This window comes from Barbus barbus, assembly GCF_936440315.1.
Source record: "Barbus barbus genome assembly, chromosome: 32".
NCBI classification, from domain to species: Eukaryota; Metazoa; Chordata; class Actinopteri; order Cypriniformes; family Cyprinidae; genus Barbus; species Barbus barbus.
Genome location: NC_136760.1, coordinates 19,157,435 through 19,176,993, shown reverse-complemented (window position 1 = coordinate 19,176,993; position 19,559 = coordinate 19,157,435). Strand labels below are relative to the sequence as shown.

Sequence of the window (19,559 nt, the reverse complement as noted above, 5' to 3'; positions counted from 1 at the left end):
GACAAACAACATATATTCTTTTGTGTGAATAAATGATGACAGTATATAAATATTTTAGCTGCAAAAACAACTAAAAGGTGATTTAAAATAAAAGGCTGACGAAAAGATAGCATATTAAAATGTAAACTATGCCTGAAATATACACTACCACCTGAACGTGTTTGGGTCTCACCAAGGCTTCATTTATTTTTTATATTAATTTATTTTAAAATATCAAAAATACAGTAAAAACTGTAATACTGTGAAAGATTGCTACAACTTTTTCTAATTTAATATATAGTGAAACCGTGATGTCAAAACAAAATTTTCAGCAGCCGTTAATCTAGTTTTCAGTGTCAAATTATCCTTCGGAAATCACTCTAATATGCTGATCTAATACTGAAAAACATTTCCTATGATTAGCGATGTGGAAACAGGTGTGCTGCTTAATATATTCATTGAAACGTGATTTTGTTTTTCAGAATTCTCTGAATAAAACAGCATTTGTTTGAAATAGAGATCTATCCCACTGCGCAATGTGACGTCGTAGTGACGACTTTTCCATGTCATTTTGGACGTCCAATTTCCGTCCATTGATGGGGTTGTTTTGTAACGCCAGACGACGTATTTTTTCGACGTCTACCGCACGTCTAATGTGTATATCACAACTGCCATAGACGTCCAAATGACGTCCAAAAAAAATAAGCCAGATTAGGTCAAATGTTGAACGTCAAAATGACGTCCAAATAGTGGACCTAGTTTGGACGTCGAATAGATGTCCAGAATTGGTCATGGACCGACGGACCCAATATAGACATGATCTGCACGTCTATCCGACGTCCAATGTTTAGTGGGATGCAATAAATGTCTTTAACTTTGTCTAATAAAATAAAAACATCCTCTAACCTAAAATATTGATGACACCCAGATCATTTATATTTCTGTACTGAAATGTTGAACATTCTTCTTCCTTTGCAGGTGTAAAGAGGGTTACCGTGGACTTCGTTGTGACCAGTTTGTCCCGAAGACAGACTCCATCTTATCTGACCCAAGTATGTATTTTTGTCACTGTATGTTTTCTTCGAAGGAAAATATGAGGGAATCTTTTTAATATAATTGAAGACATGGAAAAATGAATGTGGTTTGGATAAACACAAAGTTATTGAGTTATTTCCAGTCCTACTAGCATGAACAAAACAAAGCCCTTCGGCAACAAAATGCTTCATGATACAGCAAACCAAAGATGAGAGAACATAATTTACTTGTTGTTTACTTACTTTCCAGTCTTAGTTTTAGAGATGTCCTGCCTCTCTAGCATCAGGTGAGTCTCTTAGCCTCCAGGGCTGAGAGTTCTCTGGCGTTTTCTCAGAACCGGGTATTGCTTAAGTAGTTAATTATACCTCTTGCTCTAAGTGCTGAAATTGCCATCACCCTACAATGCCACACTCTCATGAAAATCAGAAAGCATTTGCATATACTATTTTCTCTATGGGAAGGCTCTTCTCTCTTCAACAGCAGGATTTTGTTTAGCTTGACAGATATAGTGTGTAACCCGTTCACTTTCATTGTCCTGCTACACAATGTGATTGTAGATTCTAACAAGGCTCAAAGTGGCTATGAAATGTTATCAAGTGACCATTTTTCATGAAGAGTACATTTCCCCCGCCATTATGAAAGTCCCTGAATGCAAGTAATTGCTTTGCTAATTTTAGGTCGATGCTAAAGTCATTAGCCATTTCTGTGCTAGATGAGTGTCTCACAGGTTAAAAAAAACAGAGAGGAGCACAAGTAGCCAAAGGAAAGTTTATGATCACTGAAAAAGCTGTCAAAGAGAAATGCTTGCTTTCTTATAGGTTGGTATTGGAGAGATTTGTGAAACCTCATAAAACCTTCCGGTGACTCAACTTTCCGAGAGCTATTATACCGATATGAAAGGAACTCAAAGCCAAGGAAGGATAAAGCAGAGAAAAGAGCTGTCCAGCGCACCGATGAATCTGCAGCGAGGCTGTTTCTCAGAATGACTTGCGTTGTATGAATTGTCTAGCTTTTGGGGAGTGATCTTTTACAGTGAGTGAGACAGCAACCCAAACTCCCATTTAGTGCACTTTGAGTTGCTGACCCCACTGAGTGGCTGATAAAGGGATTTTTCTGTAGCCTTTCTGCCAAGGCCCACTTTGTGTCCCTGATGCTTCTCTTTCATATCTGATTTTCTCAATGAGAGCATTTATATCCCTGCTATCCATCATGCTCTGAGATGGAGCCCTCATCTCTAGCAGTGCCATCAACTTCTTCACGGATACACCTACACAGTCCTGCTGGTATTGCCTCCTCCACCCTCCTGTTGACACCGTTTAGCATTAAAGCAATTGTAGGTCTGCTGTTGCAAATCTGCTAAATGTGGGTGAAGCTTTCAGCATCTATAGTTTTTTTTTTTTTAAGTTTTTTTTTTTCATCCATCTATACAATATGGTTAGAGATGAGCCAGTTAATCCAGATTATGCTTGAATTACAATCCTTTCCTGCCATGAAAACAAACACAACAGGCTTTGGAGTGGCCCGCATGAGCAGCAATCACAGTGCTCAATATTATGTTTTCAATGTATTTTTATTCCACCCTATAGAGCCCATTGTTTGTTTTTCCCCATTCCTTGTTTGATTCTGATGTGTATGGCCCAGTGCATCTTTATTCACTTAACCCACCAAATGAGCCACAAATCACCCCCTGGGGGCGGCTTGGCTTTATCTGCCACCTAGTCTTTTGTCCCCTAAGCTTTTTCACAATCTATCTCTGCTCAACACACTAGCACAAATCATCCGTCGACAGTCGTTTTTGTCTCCATATCGACTACCACATAAGATATGCTCCAAAGAGCCTTGCTTCTGCTTGGCCCCTGCCTCCCCCCAGCTCCCTGGCATAAGAAAACACTGCGGGGTCAGTATCTGCAGAAACCCCACTGCTCAATATGAGGAATTCTGCACTGTATGAGAGGATGTGTTAGAAGAGTAGTTCACCCAAAATTGAAACACAAGAGTGACCAGCATAGTCTTCAGAAACAATTTTTTGTGAGTAAGTGATGACAGAATATTTATTTTTGTGTGGAAGGAGTTTGGTTAGTCAAGCCGTTTTCCAAGCTGTGGATAAACCATGGGTTCAGCCGGTGACTCAAAGGGGACGGATTTCACGACTGGCTTGCTCAGGGGACAGCGGCCCCTCTCATTTAGGTATTTATCTCTCGAGCATTAGGCTATGTAAGTAAGCCGCACAAAGGAGCTTTCGCCTATTGCTCCAACTAACAGAAGGATTAAGGATTTGATTCAGTTTTGTAGTTCTTCTTCCGCTCAGTCTCTGAGCGACTGACGTTGATGCAGTGCGCTGGGTCCCATCTCTCTTCGATGGCGTAAATGTCTCCCAAGGGTGACGGGACAGCGGATGGAAGGCTGTGGTTTATGGGAGCAGTACATCAGGACCTTGCTGCCAGGATTCGAGGAATGCATGCATATCATGACAGCACAGCGATTATGACTGGATGAATGTGGCAGTTATTGTGGGCAATCAGAGGCAGCCGCAGCATGAATGGGCCAAGCAATGCTGGCAGTAGGGATAAGACAGAACCGCTGGATCGTCGCCTGGGCCTTTTGTCTCACAGAGCCGTGTTGTGTTTTTTAAAAATCTCACCCGATCCCACAAAACACTGCGAATTCAAAAGGCCCAGAGGAGAGACAGTGTGTTAAAATCTCGGGTAGGAGTATTACCAACAATTCTGCTTACATTAGCATTTAAAACAACCTTTAAGCGATTCCTCATACTTCATTGTGCCTGCGCTATGGTGCTGCTGCTAGTAAACAAGGGTTCTGTCCTGATTCGCCACAAATTTAAATCATAAACAGGAATTGGCTAAAACTACCATTCCTTGCATTCTCATTAAGAACTGCTGCACGACCGCTTCCAGATGGAAAAAAAATAGACATTTCGGCTCATTATTTTCCCACAGATCATGTTTGAATTGCCACATGAATATATGCAAAAACGCAGCATTGAAAAATTGAGGCTACTATGTGGCGATTCATCATTTGACAGAAGGTTTTCTGTCACTCTGTTTGATTTCTGTTTTTTCTCCTCTAAGTATGTCCACTAAAATAATCCTTCTCGGGCAAGCAGCAGTCTATTTAAAAACCTTAGACCACCTCTGTCAGAAAAGCAATTAAGTGTGAGGGTTTCATTTTAATTTAAATGAGATTATATTACAGTAGCGTGAAAAAGGGGACTATTCAAATGAAAAGAGCATGAGTGTTCTTCTCTTTATCAGGACCAGCAGTTCTGAGGCTTCAGTGGGATAGAGGAGAGAGAGAGAAAGAGAGAGAGGGTATGTGTGCATTCAGAAAGGCGATTTGCTTGTGCCGTGCTCTGCTGGAGAACACTCCCTTAAAGAGTAGGCATATTGGTTGAAGCCTTTGGATGAATTAATAAAATTTTGCAACTAGAAAAGACCATTTTAAGCATCTCCTGGGCATTACAGTTGACATAGAGGCATTTCTAAAGCCCGTCTCTGACAAAATCCAGCTTCTCTAGAGGAGCCTATCTTTTCTACAGGCAACTAACAGGCCTTTATGTGCTTTTGATTATAAACTGCTTCACTCTCTTCAATATTGCGGCTGCTCGTATCTTGGGTAATCAAGAGAAAGCTATTTTTGTTGCCGAAACGATGCCGCTACAGAATTTTTTCTCTTTCTGAACAATGAACAGTTTTAGTTGACACAAATCTCGCTTGCTTTTTATTCACGGTTATCATCTGGGTGATTTAATATGTCTTTGTTTGTGGAAATCTGTATGATAACATCTCTTTCCTTGTTTCTGTCTTTCTCTCCCTCTGTTTAACCACTTTTCTCTTTGTTATTTCTCCCTGAAGCAGCAGATGAGCTGGGCATTGAATTTATGGGTAAGGAAGTGAAATTGTTTTATATTTTCTTAAATCCCTTTTCTTTTCTGCCTCATTAACATGTGCACAGAATTACTTAATATGAAATTATTTTCGAATTCTGACATCCTGTACTCCATCTTGGATCTATATATGTATATATACATATATATATATATATATATATATATATATATATATATATATATATATATATATATATATATATATATAATTTGTAACTATATTTTTTACATATTTAATTTTTATATCATTCACTGTTAATTTTCTGTATAATTTTAAATAATTTATGACCACATTGGAATTGAAAGACTTGAATTGAGATGCATCCGTCACACCGCAGAACCATTTAAATGGTTAAGAACAATTTAAAAAAGGCTCTTTCTCATATAAATTCCTATAAATTTAAACCATGCATCGTGATGATGTTCGAAAAATAAACACCTACAGGCTTCTCCTCTCGTTCTTGACGAGCATTAACGTATACAAACACACATGATGCTCTCTGTTCCTCACAGAAGCCTAATGTTCTTGAGTTTCCATGGAAACAGAGCAAAAGAAATGTATTGTAAAGGCACAGGGCAGCATCTGTATGGGCGATGCGGTCTGTGCGGTTTGTGCGCATACATGTGTGTCTGCTTGCACTCGTCTGCGCATGATGCTATGTATGTCGCTGTTAATTACTGCGAAGCCCCAAGGTGTGCACCTTGCTGAGGTAGCATGTTGCAAGTGTCTGGGGATTAGAAATATCATATAGCCCAGGGCTAAATATGTGCCTTTACCCTGACAAACCACAGTATCCACAGACTTAAAGCAGTGTCAACAAACAGGGGCCCAAAAAACTGCTGTGAAAATGGATTTTCCACAGGCTTTCTCCCCTTCTGTATCTACACACCCTGCCCTACCGTCCTTACTCATGTGCCTGACAACTGAAAGCATTTCTTTAAGTGAACGAGTGAATCCTGTGAAGTTTTCCATTAGTCTTGCTTCACACACTCGCCTCAAGATTTCCTCAAAAACTGTCATAGAAGGAGAGATAGTTAAAGTGGAACTGATATGCATTTCTGCTTCTTGGAAATGACTGCCTCAGTGATTTTAATCTGGATGGTGAGCGAGTCCAGTAGTGGCTATTACGGAGTGTTTTCCATGAGAGAGAGACGGGGGGGGTTGAGTGCACGTGTGCATGAATGGTCAGCTCTGTGCATTTGTGGCATGAGAGAGCATTTCAGTCGCGGGTGTGTGTTTGTGAGGGAGTCTAGCCATCTGCTCGCAGAGACCCTCCACCAAACCGGGGCTCAGTGTCCAGAGAGGACCAGTCGTTTGGTCCCTGCTGTCCCACTAGCTGTTCTTGGTTTCCCACCAACACTAGACAGTTTTGAATGGCCATTTTCTGCTCCTGCGCACGTAGATAGATACACATAGATATTTACTGATTCTGGTCCTGAGACCTGAATTCCTTTGAACACCTTCACAATCAATTGAATGGCAGGATATGAGTCATACAGCAAATCTCAGCATCCATGTTCTGACATCTAGTGGAACTTCTCCCAGATGAGTACTAATCAGGGTCATGATCCTTATAGCTGAAAAAACTGAACTGAACTGAACCAATAGAAGAACACTTAATTTCCCTGCATGCTATTATTTTAACTTGTCAAGGTGACATTCCACTTCCTGTCATTCCAATTCAAATTTCAGTTCAGTTCAGTAGTGCTCATGTAAGGGAACTATGATTTCCTTTCCGCAATGCAGAAAATGCAGACAGAAAAATAAAACTGAGTTTAAGAAAGAAAATGCATTTTTTTTTTTTTTTACTTTAAATGAATTGCTGTTTGATATTAAAAGTTTCATTATTTCAATTAATTAGACATGCTATTTGATGAATAAAATTTAATTTAACCATTAAAACGCTAGAAAAATCAAAAAGTCTAGAAAAAAATAGAATCCAGAGAAAATTAAAAATGGAATCTGGAAAAAAAAAAAAAAAAACGGATTTCATAGGGTACTACTGGTGGTCTATAAACTGATCATTAGGCCGATTCTTTCTTCAAACGCATTTCAAGCCTGCCTGACCTCTGACACATACGAATGTCTAGCTGACAGCTCCCCGCATTTTTCTCTGCTCTCTGTTCCTGATCATTAAATCTAATGTGATTGTGTGCACATGTCTGCATGCTAGTTAAATGATAGAACTAGCCGATTAGTTTTGAGACAGTCTTTTTCCAATCATCTCTAAAAATTCATATTCTTTCGCACAGGGAATGTTTCCATTATTGTGTTTTTTTCTTGTTTGTTTTTTTACACAACTTATGAGAGCCAATTAGCTACAAAATATTATTTTGTTCAGTCAAGACTGGCGTAGTGATAATTGTGAATTAAACCTGAAGATGAGTGTGTGCTGTCCTTGTCTGTCTTTTCAGAGAGTGCAGAAACCTATCAGAGACAGATATTGTCCATCTTCAGCATAGCCATGGGGATCAGCCTGCTGGGAGTGGCTTGCATGGCTCTTTACTGCAAAAACAAGTGAGTCCAAATCAAAATCAAAGCAATTATAAATTAATTGACATTGCAAATCATATATACTATGGCTTATGCCTCTTCTATGAATGAGATGAAATGAAATGATGAAAAGAAAACATTGTTTAGTAGTTTGGTATAATCTTTTATTATTTCTTAAAGAATAAATATTTTAACAATACTACTTCACTGCTTATTAATATTTGAAAAGCTGTTGTCTGTAAAATCAGTCATGTGTCAAGGTCTCATGAAATAATGAATAATTTCAAAATTTTCGTGATGAGGTTAGGTTGTAAAATGTCAATATGCAACTCCCCAAAAACATAATATTTTTTTAAATGAATAATTTATATTTGTAGTAAGAAAAAATATGTAAAAGCATAATGTGTACACATAATGTTTTTTTAAAGACCTTAGGAATATTTTTAAAATCATATAAAACCAACACGAATACAAAAAAAATAATTTCTAAGAACCTGTGACAAACTAAACTAGATTTTTAAAAGAGTTTTGCTTTTCTCATATGCTTCACTGACCTCTTGAAGTCTCAATACAGGAAATTAAATTGTGTGGTTTAAAAATGTATTAACACTTTGCAGGAGACAAAGGGAGAAGCATCGAGCCCATCTGACCGAAATTCGCAACTTGAGGGACAGTACTGTCAACGCCTCGGGTCTCATGTCTAAATCCAGCCCCCGACTCGAGAGCGCCCTCCAGCTTCAGAAGGTGACGTCTCGCAGCTGCTGTTTGTTTATGTCCCAGAGAGCAAATCTGCATGAAGTCCACATTTGTGCTGACAAAGCACATAATGATCGCTTGTCCAAAAAAAGCCTACATCTCCGCACCAGTGCATATACCAAATATATACGTGTACAGTCGGAAATCAAGCTCCCCACATGTGCTGTAATGGAGATTCAAATAAATTCCCCTGTGTAACAGTCACCAGTAATGAATACAATTGGCCAGCAGGCAGTTGGAGGAATGATGCCCTCCACGGCTTTACTGCTTTCCCACCTGCTCCGAAGATCCCTCAAGTTGACAGAAATAACACTGCATGCAGCTCGGGGAGTAAACACTGCATCTATCTGATGCAACAGTCAAAGGCAGTCAGCCACCTAGCTGATGAAGAACTGGATGAATAGGGTTACATTATCCAAACTGGAAGATCAGTCTCTCTCTGCTGCCACTTGGCAGTTCATTTTCATCCCATACACAAAAGTTGACGGCTCACATTCCCATGTGTGTCATCAGGTCCAATGAGAGTGTGGAATCTTAAATTATTCCCAATGGTTAACATTTACATTTCCTTGCAGAAGTCATTTATATGAAAATGCATATAGTGTGTAAATGCAGCATATCAGATGAGTGTCACTCTTGCTAATCCAAGCATGCACAGCAAACCTTTAATTGGACCGCTTATATAATCGTCACCAAAATCTGCTGAGCTAGTAGCAGATGACTAAAAAAGTAATTTAGGAAGGGGCTGAGAGGGGGAGCTCCAATCTTTTGTTCAGGCTTCACTTGGATTTTGCATGTTTCACCCCTCCTTCATAAAGTTTTTTACAATTACAGCAGCAAGCGCTGCTGTTCTGCTTCTCTTCCTCTGAGTTTTCTCACCCTGCTGAGGCGATGAAAGGGTGGTCAGAAATCATCCAATTTTCTTGTTGGAGAGAAGAACAATGCTAACAGGTCCCCAAGGAAGCAGCAGTGTTAGAAGGACATGCTTTTTCAGCTGTAAGGCCCCAAACTAGTTTAAAGTCAAACTCAATCGTTTTAATGATGTTCCACAAGACAGGCAGTGGGAGGGAGATTTCACTAACTGGGATAACTGCATTATCGACCGTTTTTTCCAGTTCTGGTGACACTGGGAGGGGGGCTCGGGATACTTATTTCAGGCTGCTTTCAGATTGCTGGGTTGTTGTAAGTTAATGGCTTTAATTTTAAGAGGGGACTGAAAAAAAATAGTTAGGAATTAATTAATGTAATCTTGTCTGAGATTAATTCCTGACTAGGGAAGTCGAAAGGAAGAATAATCAGAGTGTGTCTCGCTTAATCTGCAGTTTAAATGTAAAGTCTAATTAAAGTGGCTTTTCCTCACTGAGGGGCCTGTATATCGCAGAGTGAACATCTCCATACGGCCTCTCTTCAGAGTTCATGATCCCTTCATTTTGTCTTTGGCCTGTGTGTGTGTTCCTACGTTTATCTGTCTGTTCAAGTGAGGGGAAGTGAGATGAGATGCTGTACAACACTAAGAAAGCACAAGAGCAATCGTAAATGTTATTTACAGCTGGTTGTGTCCACGCCGCTTCATGAAAAAGCTTGCAGCAGCTATGTATGTGATACAGAGGAAGCATCTCTAATTTCTGAGCAAGAGTTATTTTGTTTGTGTGTGTTGTAATAAGTGGCAATCCGATGCTGGAATTAGATTTGAATGTTTTGAATGAGTGGTTGTTGCGATTGTCATCATTGGCGGGAAAGCGGTAGCATTCACATGACTCCCAGATGCACGCAGCTCACTATCTGTTCTAGTTAAGTCATAAAACAAAATCAAACAAATGTGCTGCCATTACTATTCAAAAGTGAAAGAAAGAGTGAATATTTGTATTCAGCACGGAAGCATTAAATTGATCAAATGTGACAGTGAAGACATTTATAATGTTACAAAAGATTTATATTTCAAGTAAATTATTTTCCTTTGAGTCTTCTTTTTAGCAAAGAATCTCAAAAACAAAATCCATGTATCACGGTTTCCACAAAAATATTAGCCCAAGTAGCTAGCAAAAGTCTTTTCAACCATGATAATAAGAGCACCAAATCAGCATACAGCAAGAATGATTTCTGAGGCTCATGTGACAAAATTCAGCCTTGCTATTAAGTAATTGACACTTTAAAGCATATTAAAATGTATTTTAAATGTTAATTATATTCACAATATTGTTGTTTTTACTGTATTTTTGATTAAATAAATGCAGCCTTGGTGAACATATACTGCTTCTTTCAAAAACATTACAAAAATTGTACTGACCCCAGACTTTTGAACCATAGTTTACATGCCCTGCAGTTCAGCTGCAATTTGGATTAATTAAAATAAGTTATATGAGGACGGACCCTGAACCAAAAGTGAAAAATCTTATTGCTGGACCATTAAGTCATTTTCAGGCCTCATTTAAAGTTTCATGCATTCATCCACTGTCCTACAAAATCATGACCCGACAGTAGCAGATATAGGAAAGAAGTTGTCAAATTAAATGTCACAGAATTATTCAGGCATGTGAACTTGCTTAGAGTGATTTCTCCCTCAGCCCAGTGTGTAATGATTAATTAAGGAATCAATGTGCTATTGGATGTAAAATAGTTTTTTTAAATGATTTTAGGAACATATCTAATGTTATGCAATGCAATGTTATGCTCACTTTTTAAATTAGAGTAGGCTATGAACAAATGCTCCACTACAGACCTGATCTGTTTAACCAAAAAAATAACACATCGCTTGAAATAGATTTTGCATATCCTAATTAATATTCATGAGCTGAGCTGCTACCATTTCATGACATCACAGCCTGAGCAACCACTCATCTAATTTTCTCACTCTCATTTTTGTAACACCCATGAAACATTCACAAATGGATGGAAATGGCACGAGTCATGACAATCAGTAAGGTCATCCGCTATATAGTTTGGTTTGTCTGTAACAATGTTTTATTTCCTGTTCATCTCTACAGAGCAGAAGAGCCCATGGTTTCTCCTCTCCGCAGGCGGCCAGCATCGTTCTCGGCAGCTCTAAAGTTTCTCTACCAAATCATAATCGCAGTCTCTCCATGGGGAAGCGCTGCAGGTACTTTCCCAGAGCTTCACATCTATTGTAAAACTTCTGACACTCTGTCCCTCTCCACAGAATTGAAAGCAACGGAGGAAGAAATTTAATCAGCTCTCAATATGGCACCATATGTTAATGTCAAAAATGAGCCACTTAAAAGAATTATAATAATTGTAATTGGTAGCAACCATGATAATTTACATTTCCGAATTATGGTGGAATAATTTTCTCTGCAATAGTTGTTTACAAGCACTGATTTATAGGAAGAATCTAACACAAGGCCTGAATTAATTATCTGAAATTCAAACGTTAGAGCCATGTGCTTACCTAAGGCTGTCTCATATGAAATCTTTGTCTTCTTACTACGGAAGCTTTTCTCTGTTTCTACAGAAGCTGCTCCTTCTCATCAAGCCCTGCCCTAAAACACAAGGTATCCAATTATCGAGCTGTCTCAAAGTGGACCCCGCCCATCTCTAGAGCAGGCCATCATCTCAGTGGAGGATCTCGAGATTCTCTTCATTCCTATAAACATCTCCAGGAAGTGGAGGTGAATGAGGTGATGCCACAATCTTTGAGAAGGTGAGCAATAAAATCCAACAAACAAACTTGCAATGATTTCTTTTTTTCCCACCCCCAAGATCTAACTACAACACTGTAAAAACAAACACTTTATTTATGAATATATTTTCTTTGTTTTTAAAGACTTTTTTTCAGACTTTCGAAAACAAAATATATCACATTTTGATTTAACTATGCTTTAACTCCAAAAATTACCAACACAGTGGATGAAATAAATATAAACTCACATAATTTATTTTGTAAAAATGTCTTCTAGAAATTGTCATGTCCACCATAATGTTTTACCTTTTTTTTAATCATAAATTGATCTACTTGGTTACCAATGCCAATGCCAAACATGATTTAACAGAATACTTGTTTTTTAATTTTATCAAAATGTACAAAAAACTGATTGTGTGCATTTGTGATATATAAAAAACTATTAAATTATTATCACTATAATTTTCTTCATTATTTGAAATGTGGTGGAAATGACACTCATTGGATCATGAAAAATTACAATTCTCTTGTGATGCATATTCTTTTCAAAAGTTTGGAAGTTTGTTTTTTATTTTTCCTAATTTAAAAAAAATAATAATAATAAGATTTTCAGCTTTCTCTTAATCATAGAATCCTTAAAAAATTGTCAGGGTTTCCACAAATATATTAAGCAGCACAACCAAATTAGCATATTAGAATGTTTTCTAAAAGATCAATAGATTGACCATCAATTGACCACAGCCATATCACCCTGCAGCCCAAAACAGGTTTCCCACTGAAGCTAAGCAGGGTTGAGCCAGGTCAGTACCTGGATGGGAGACCTCCTGGGAAAACTAGGTTGCTGTTGGAAGAGGTGTTAGTGAGGCCAGCAGGGGGTGCTCACCCTGCAGTCTGTGTGGGTCCTAACGCCCCAGTGTAGTGAGGGGGACACTATACTGTAAAAAGCACCGTCCTTCGGATGAGACGTTAAACCGAGGTCCTGACTCTCTGTGGTCACTAAAAATCCCATGGCACTTCTCGTAAAGAGTAGGGGTGTAACCCCGGTGTCCTGGCCAAATTCCCTCCACTGGCCCTTATCAATCATGGTCTCCTAGTAATCCCCATCCACTTGATTGGCTCTATCACACTCTCCTCTCCAGCTGTAACTGGTGTGTGGTGAGCGCACTGGCGCCGTTGTACTGTGGCTGCCGTGGTGGTTGAGGAGAGACCCCCACATGATTGTAAAGCGCTTTGGGTGTACAGCAATACACAATAAATGCGCTATATAAATGCATCATTCATTCATTCATTCATTCATTCATTCAATTGACACTGAATTATACCGCATGGAGTTGCTGAAACAGGAATAAATTACATTTTAATAAATTTTAATAATATATCAAAATATCACTGTTTTTCTGTATTTAAAGCAAGTAAATGCAGCCTTGGTAGGCTTAAAAGCCTTCTTTTAAAATCATTAAAAAATCTTACCGACCCCAAACATTTGCAACACTATTTGACATTGTTAGTAGACAAATTAACTCAGGTTCACAGGACCAAAGGTGCCCATAATTGAAGAAAACCATATACGTTGAGGATAAACACCATAACCTCTGAACTATTCCATATAGAATGGTCTAGAACCAGATCAAATTAGATTTCTAAGGAACATACAATATAGAGTCAGAGGAAACTAGATTTAATTGACAGGGCCCATGGCAGGAATAATGTCCTTCAGTTAAGTAGGGTGTATGTGTGCAAGTAGCCCTTACTCCTGAATTTCCAAGCAATGTTCTCATTACCATGCCAACTTGATCCAGCTTCACAGTGACTTGTAAACTCCACTCTCTGCCAAACTCTCTCTATTTGACCTATTTCCATAATTTACATTCTTAAACAGTGCAGCTTTGAGCTTGGAGACTCATTTAAGGGCTGTGATCAAGCACATACGTACTAACACGCTTACAGAAGGGTTTTTTTTCTTTTTCCCAGTGTGTCAGCAGCAGGGCTCTCTGTGTTTTATGTAAAGTCTGTTGGGTTAGCTCGACTTTTGCTTAATTTAAGCTCATGTCTGAAAGAACCAATGGGTAACCCCTCTATAGGGGTCCATGCTATTCAGCTATTGTTTTTATTGTTCACGATTAATTAAATATTGATAAGCCTCTGAACCTTTCTCAGGCCAGTCTTGGCCGGCCAAGAGAGAGACAGACTGGGGCTGAACTGACCTATTTCTAGACTTAACAGCTTTAAAACACCAACACCATCACCGAACCTCTCTCTTGTTGCCATGGAGACACCCTCCAGACTAATGGAGAAAAAAGAAGTGAGGAGAGGGGGGAAAGAGAGAGAGATGGGCACGAGATCTCGCTTATCCCCCTCACTATGACAGCAGGACCCCCACAGAATGTTGTCAGTTTTATGAAAAAAAAAAACCCTGCAAAGACACATATTTACCTGTCAGAGATGAAATATGGATTGAAACTGCATGTGCCATCGGTGCGGTTATATTTAGATATTGTTTTGATTTGCTGCGATCTGCCGGATTAACCTGCAGCTAGAATACACTTTTCATACCCGTGCATTGTGTTATAGGGCTCAATTATTTAAGCCCTGCTATTTAACAGTCTTTGATGTCAGACAATAACTCAGTGGCCAGATGAGCTGGGGTTTCTGGGAAGTGACAAAACATAGCATTTTTGTGTGTCTGATGCTTTCACTTTATACCAAAAGCAAGAATGATTTGGTGCTCTTGCAAAGCTGTACTGAAATGTCATCATGTCAAGGTTTAGATAAGAGGGTGATAACTGTGCCAGTTTGAACCTCGACGTTGAGAAACCCACAACATTTCCTATGATTCTACATCTGACAAACCCTAGATAACCCGCTTGGGTCACTTTGCAAGATCTGAGTGGTACTCCACGGCAATCTCCCAGCAAAATACCAAAAGATTTTTTTGTTTTTCACCACAAGGTGTGCTGGATTCGATAAGCAGTCAAGCCCCTCCTGCAGATCAAAACCACAGCTAAATGAAGTAGCATGGTCTTCATAATCTCATAGGTCTGGGTGAAGAATACACAAGCTTTGATGGGAATGGCTTAAATCTAGGGCTGGGCGAAAAACGATAACGATAATTATAGCGATATAAATTCCCTTGATAAAACATTAACAAGAGTTCGATAAATGTTCGTTAAAATGTTTATGTGCCAAAAGCAGAACGAAACAATGTGACTCATTTGAACAACGCCACATAGACCATTTATTATTAAATCAAATTTCAAACGGAAGTGTAACGTGTGCTCACTAGTGCAGATGTGTTTACTCGCTGATGAGTCTCAGTCACATGAGCACTAAACAGCGGCGTGACATCCAGTGTGAAGCACTCGAATTCAGTGCAGAACACAAATGACTCAATTTAATTCAATGATTTAAACTAGTTTACAGCTAGTCTGCAACAATGCAGTCAGAAGGCTTTTCAGTCTACAAATCACCATAATTTGCCATTGAATCACTGTAGTAACACTAACTGCACTATGGTATTGTGGAATAAATTTGGGATATTCATATCACATTTTATTACATTATTAATGTAGACATGTATTAAATGTATTAAAGTAATAGAATATAAATACAGAAGTTTTTATTATTATTAAGCTGCAGCATTTGTGCATTTATGCTAAATGTATTTAGACTACTGTTTTTCATACCAATACATAGAAACCATATAGTTACATTTTTACCATGGTATTTAGGTGCTATATGTGTGGTTTTAACTGATATCTAGATCTAAATGTATGCTACTATGGAAGACCAATGGTTAAAGGAACACTTCACTTTTTAAAAAAATAGGCTCATTTTACAAAGGCGCTACGTAATATCATTGCACCTGCTGCACCCATGGTACACCAGCAAAGTTCCTTGATTATTACACTGGAATGAGAGTATAGTTCCTAGCCATATCAGCCTAGAAAATCGCAAACTTTAATTTTTCGTCAGTCTTAGTACACGATGTAACTACAGAAGAGTCAAGTTTTAAATAGGAAAAATATCAAAACTTTCGTAATTTTTGAGCGAGATGCTAACGGTCTAATCAGATTCAATGATTCAATTAGCTATGCTAAGCTGCACTAAAAGTGCTACCGCCAGACCTGGAGATCGGCTGAATGGATTCGAAAATGGTAAAACTCAACTGTTTAACTCATGGGGAGTTGGAAAATGAGCCTGTTTTCAAAAAAAAAAAGTGGAATGTTCCTTTAAAGGTAAAACTCAAATATTTAGAATAATTCTATTTCACCATATAATATGGGGTTATAATTTTTTACAGATGTTACTGTTTTTGATAATGAACACACATTTACATCTACCTCCTAACTCAAGTTACTACTATTGTCAACTCAAGCCACTGTCAAATTTGCATTTCTAAGAGACAAAAAATGTTATTAATACAGCAGATTGCATTGCTGTGTTGCAGATAATGTAGGAGTCAAAGTCAGGCAACACAAACCTGTTTCATGATTTGAAACAATATCACTCATTAGAACATTAAAGCGTGAAGTGTTTGTCATGTTCTGACCATAAAAAGATGTTTAAAACCACAATTAATGGTCTGGTTTGTACAATTTTTACTTGGGAGCAAAGATCTGCTTTTAAACTTGAAAGTAATAAATGTGAAATTTATCGTAATACTAATCGATATTGACTGATATGCTAAATTTTATCGTCATATTTTTTTTTTTAAATCTATGTCTGAGTCATCAGAAGAGAGAATGAGCTTGGCTTTAACATTTATGCTACCACAGGCACACAGCCCAAGCTGCGGATTATACATAATTACACTGAGATTCAAAATTCCCACCACCTCCAAATAATTGGATCACTGCTGTGATTGTTTTTTTGTTTTGGTCTTAAATTGATTTTACAACATTCTCAGTGGCCGAGCGATTTCTTTCGTGTGTAACAGACAAAATCAGTGTAATGGATAATGAGATGTAAGTACTAATTCCCTCGGTTTCTCATCCCCTAGGTGCCAGTCTCACTCGGACAGCAATCAACCTAGCCATTGCAATCTGAATATGCAAATTATGCTCTCTGCCCATTCCAGAGGAAAGATGGGCTACACCGACATTCCGTGCACTCGTCTCGACCAGGGAACAACCTTTCCACCCCCTTCTTTCCGAGCCCACTCCGTACCCATTATCCCCTCCATTCAGGGACCTGATTTTGGTCAGGGGGGCGGGAACAAGCTGCATAACGGGGGTAGGGGATCTTCCAGCTACAACCTAATCAATCCTGAGACTGAGGCAGTGTCAGTGGCAAATTCCAGCCAATCACTTGCCAGCTCCTCTGTGGTGGTGGAGGATCCACAGACACTCACCTGCTCCGAGTCTGCACTGATGTCAAGGGGCCAAATCAAACACAAAAGCCTTGTTACCTACACAACAGCCTTGGGATCAGGCACAAGCTCCAGAAGAGCAAAGACTGTCATTTCTATGACCGTACTGGGATCAGGGGCGAAAACCACACAGTACGCCCCCAGCCTGCTGTCTAAGACTACCGGAGGACAGGAGGGCCGCTCTGCTTTTGGGGAAGGACAGCAGGATGACGGTTTACAAACCCCGTTTGCAGGGGGCGAAAAAGACAGCTCTTTTTCTGACGGGGTTAGAGGTGTGGCCTGCCTCACATATCCCAAAAGCTGATTGAATAAATGCAAAGATTGCTTTGGAAACTCCACGTCAGTGTGGATGGGGCTAGAACGTCTCCGCTTGTGCAAGACACTTACTTTTGGAACTATTTTACTGCATTGTGAAGTACAACTACTGACAACCCAATTTAAAACTCTGACTTACTGAAGACACAATGTGAATAGATGCGAGAGAAGGAAGACTTTGATGGGATGTTGATCTAAAGAGCTATTGGAGAGGATTTATATGCCACTATTTAACAAAAAGCTTCAATTTAGAAACCAAATAGTGTGTCTCAATCTCAATGTTGTTTCTCTACTGTAAAGAAGAAAAAATATAATAGATGTCAAAACTATATGTATGTCATATATTCCATGTATGACGTACCGAGTGACAAAAATAAAGATGCAAAACATGGTAATGCAGAAGCTTTTTTTCCCAATAACTGCTGTTCTATAATCTCAGCCCAGCTCTGTCTTTTTGTCTGTTTTGCTTGAGGTCTTGAGAAGAAATCGGCAGTTTCTGAATAAAATCTGAATGTCACCCTGTCATTTGATCAGAGAGTATCTGCCCGTAACCGTGCGATCGATGTTGTGCATCTCACACCTTCTGTTTTTAGCAGAGAGCTCACTGAGCGCCGCAGCCAGGTATCTGCAGCCATCGCCTGAAACGATCCAACGAACGTGCTGAATGAAGAGAAACCGGCAGAGTCACCGTCTGTCTCCATGGCAACAGAGATAGGCGGAGTCAGATGCTGCAGCCTCTCCATCCAAAGAGACCAAAACGGATTTAATCATTTACTTGTTTATCTCCTGTGAAAGTAACTCTTGCTAATTAAGCCCAGACTCATTATTTTACATCAGCTATTTTGAAACCGCAAAAGGGAAGGAAAAAAGTTTCCTTAACTGGCTCGTTTTTTTCAGGTGAGGGTGGAATTAATCAGCAGAAAGATTAAAGCACGGTGTCATTGATGTCTCTCGTCGTGTTTACCTCAAACGAGGGCAACACGAGCGAGTCGCACCCAGAACGCTTTATGAATTATCGGGCTAATTTTCTGAGCGTGAGTCTCAGCGTGAGGTGACATTATAATCCAAATAAGAAAAAAAACACAACCTCTGACAGGCTGCACCAACAATTTCTTCCAACCGAGCACCACAGAAGCAACATTTGGCAATTTTTTTTATTAATTTGCAGACAAACATATTTGTTTTGCTCTCATGCACCGTGTCTTGTGTGAGCCATTGGCTTTGAAATTCATAATGGGTGATCCTTTCATTTTGTGAGAACATTACACATGTTCATCCACCATCTTAATATTCAATCTCAAGTCAATCTTCACTCCGATGGGAGGAAGCCATGAAAACACTGATGTACTGTACTGTGAGCCAGAGTCCTGTGTGCATGTCTCAGGGTTTTTTTGGTAGAATGTCTCATCCCTGTGCTATTGCATCTGTTTGAGGAGCAGGCCCATTTCTCCTCTATGCTGATATATTAATAAACGCAGGATGTTTCTTGAGGCTTCTTCAGGCTGCTAACATTAGAGAAAGTACAAATGCACAGCACAACAGGGGTAGACCTACAGATGCTGGTGGGAAACGTAGACGCAATGAGGGCAGTGTATCTGTCACCTGGAATGAGCTGCAGCGACTTCAAAATTACAATTTTTTGCAGCAATGTACCTTTGGTTTGATTTGTCTAAAGAATTCACGCTCTCTAGATGCTTCGCACTGGGCCAGAATACAACTTGTGGGTAAAAAATGTGTAATAACTGCTAAGGAAATCTCTTTCACAATTCAACTCACAGCTCAAACCAAAACTGAAGGCGCTTTCTGATGGATGACTAGCTTTTTCATTATTCAATAGATAAAAGATAATGAATAATGAGTGCATTCAATGATACGGTAGATAAACAGATTGCTTATTTTAAATAGCTTTGGTTTGGATGTGAAGAACTTCTCGTGTTTAATAACAAAACACATTTTCTATTACAAATGGGATGCTTAAGCAATATCACACTTGCAAATCGGTGCAATCTATGTGAAATGGAAGTCATTTGCACATATCCTGCAAAGAAATCTCAAAAATATCTGCATT

General features: G+C 39.0%; 1 protein-coding gene across 1 annotated transcript in view; it reads left to right on the top strand.

Annotated features, from left to right (window-relative positions):
* LOC306852254 (pro-neuregulin-3, membrane-bound isoform-like) overlaps positions 1-18,015 on the top strand; it is a 160,976-nt gene extending 142,961 nt beyond the window's left edge. Inside the window, exons 3-9 of the mRNA XM_079388965.1 lie at positions 958-1,031; positions 4,887-4,916; positions 7,337-7,439; positions 8,033-8,159; positions 11,156-11,268; positions 11,641-11,829; positions 16,808-18,015. Of these exons, the coding sequence (XP_079245091.1) occupies positions 958-1,031; positions 4,887-4,916; positions 7,337-7,439; positions 8,033-8,159; positions 11,156-11,268; positions 11,641-11,829; positions 16,808-17,480 (1,309 nt within the window). The 3' untranslated portion in view covers positions 17,481-18,015. The remainder of the gene's footprint in view (positions 1-957; positions 1,032-4,886; positions 4,917-7,336; positions 7,440-8,032; positions 8,160-11,155; positions 11,269-11,640; positions 11,830-16,807) is intronic.
* Positions 18,016-19,559: the final 1,544 nt, after the last annotated feature.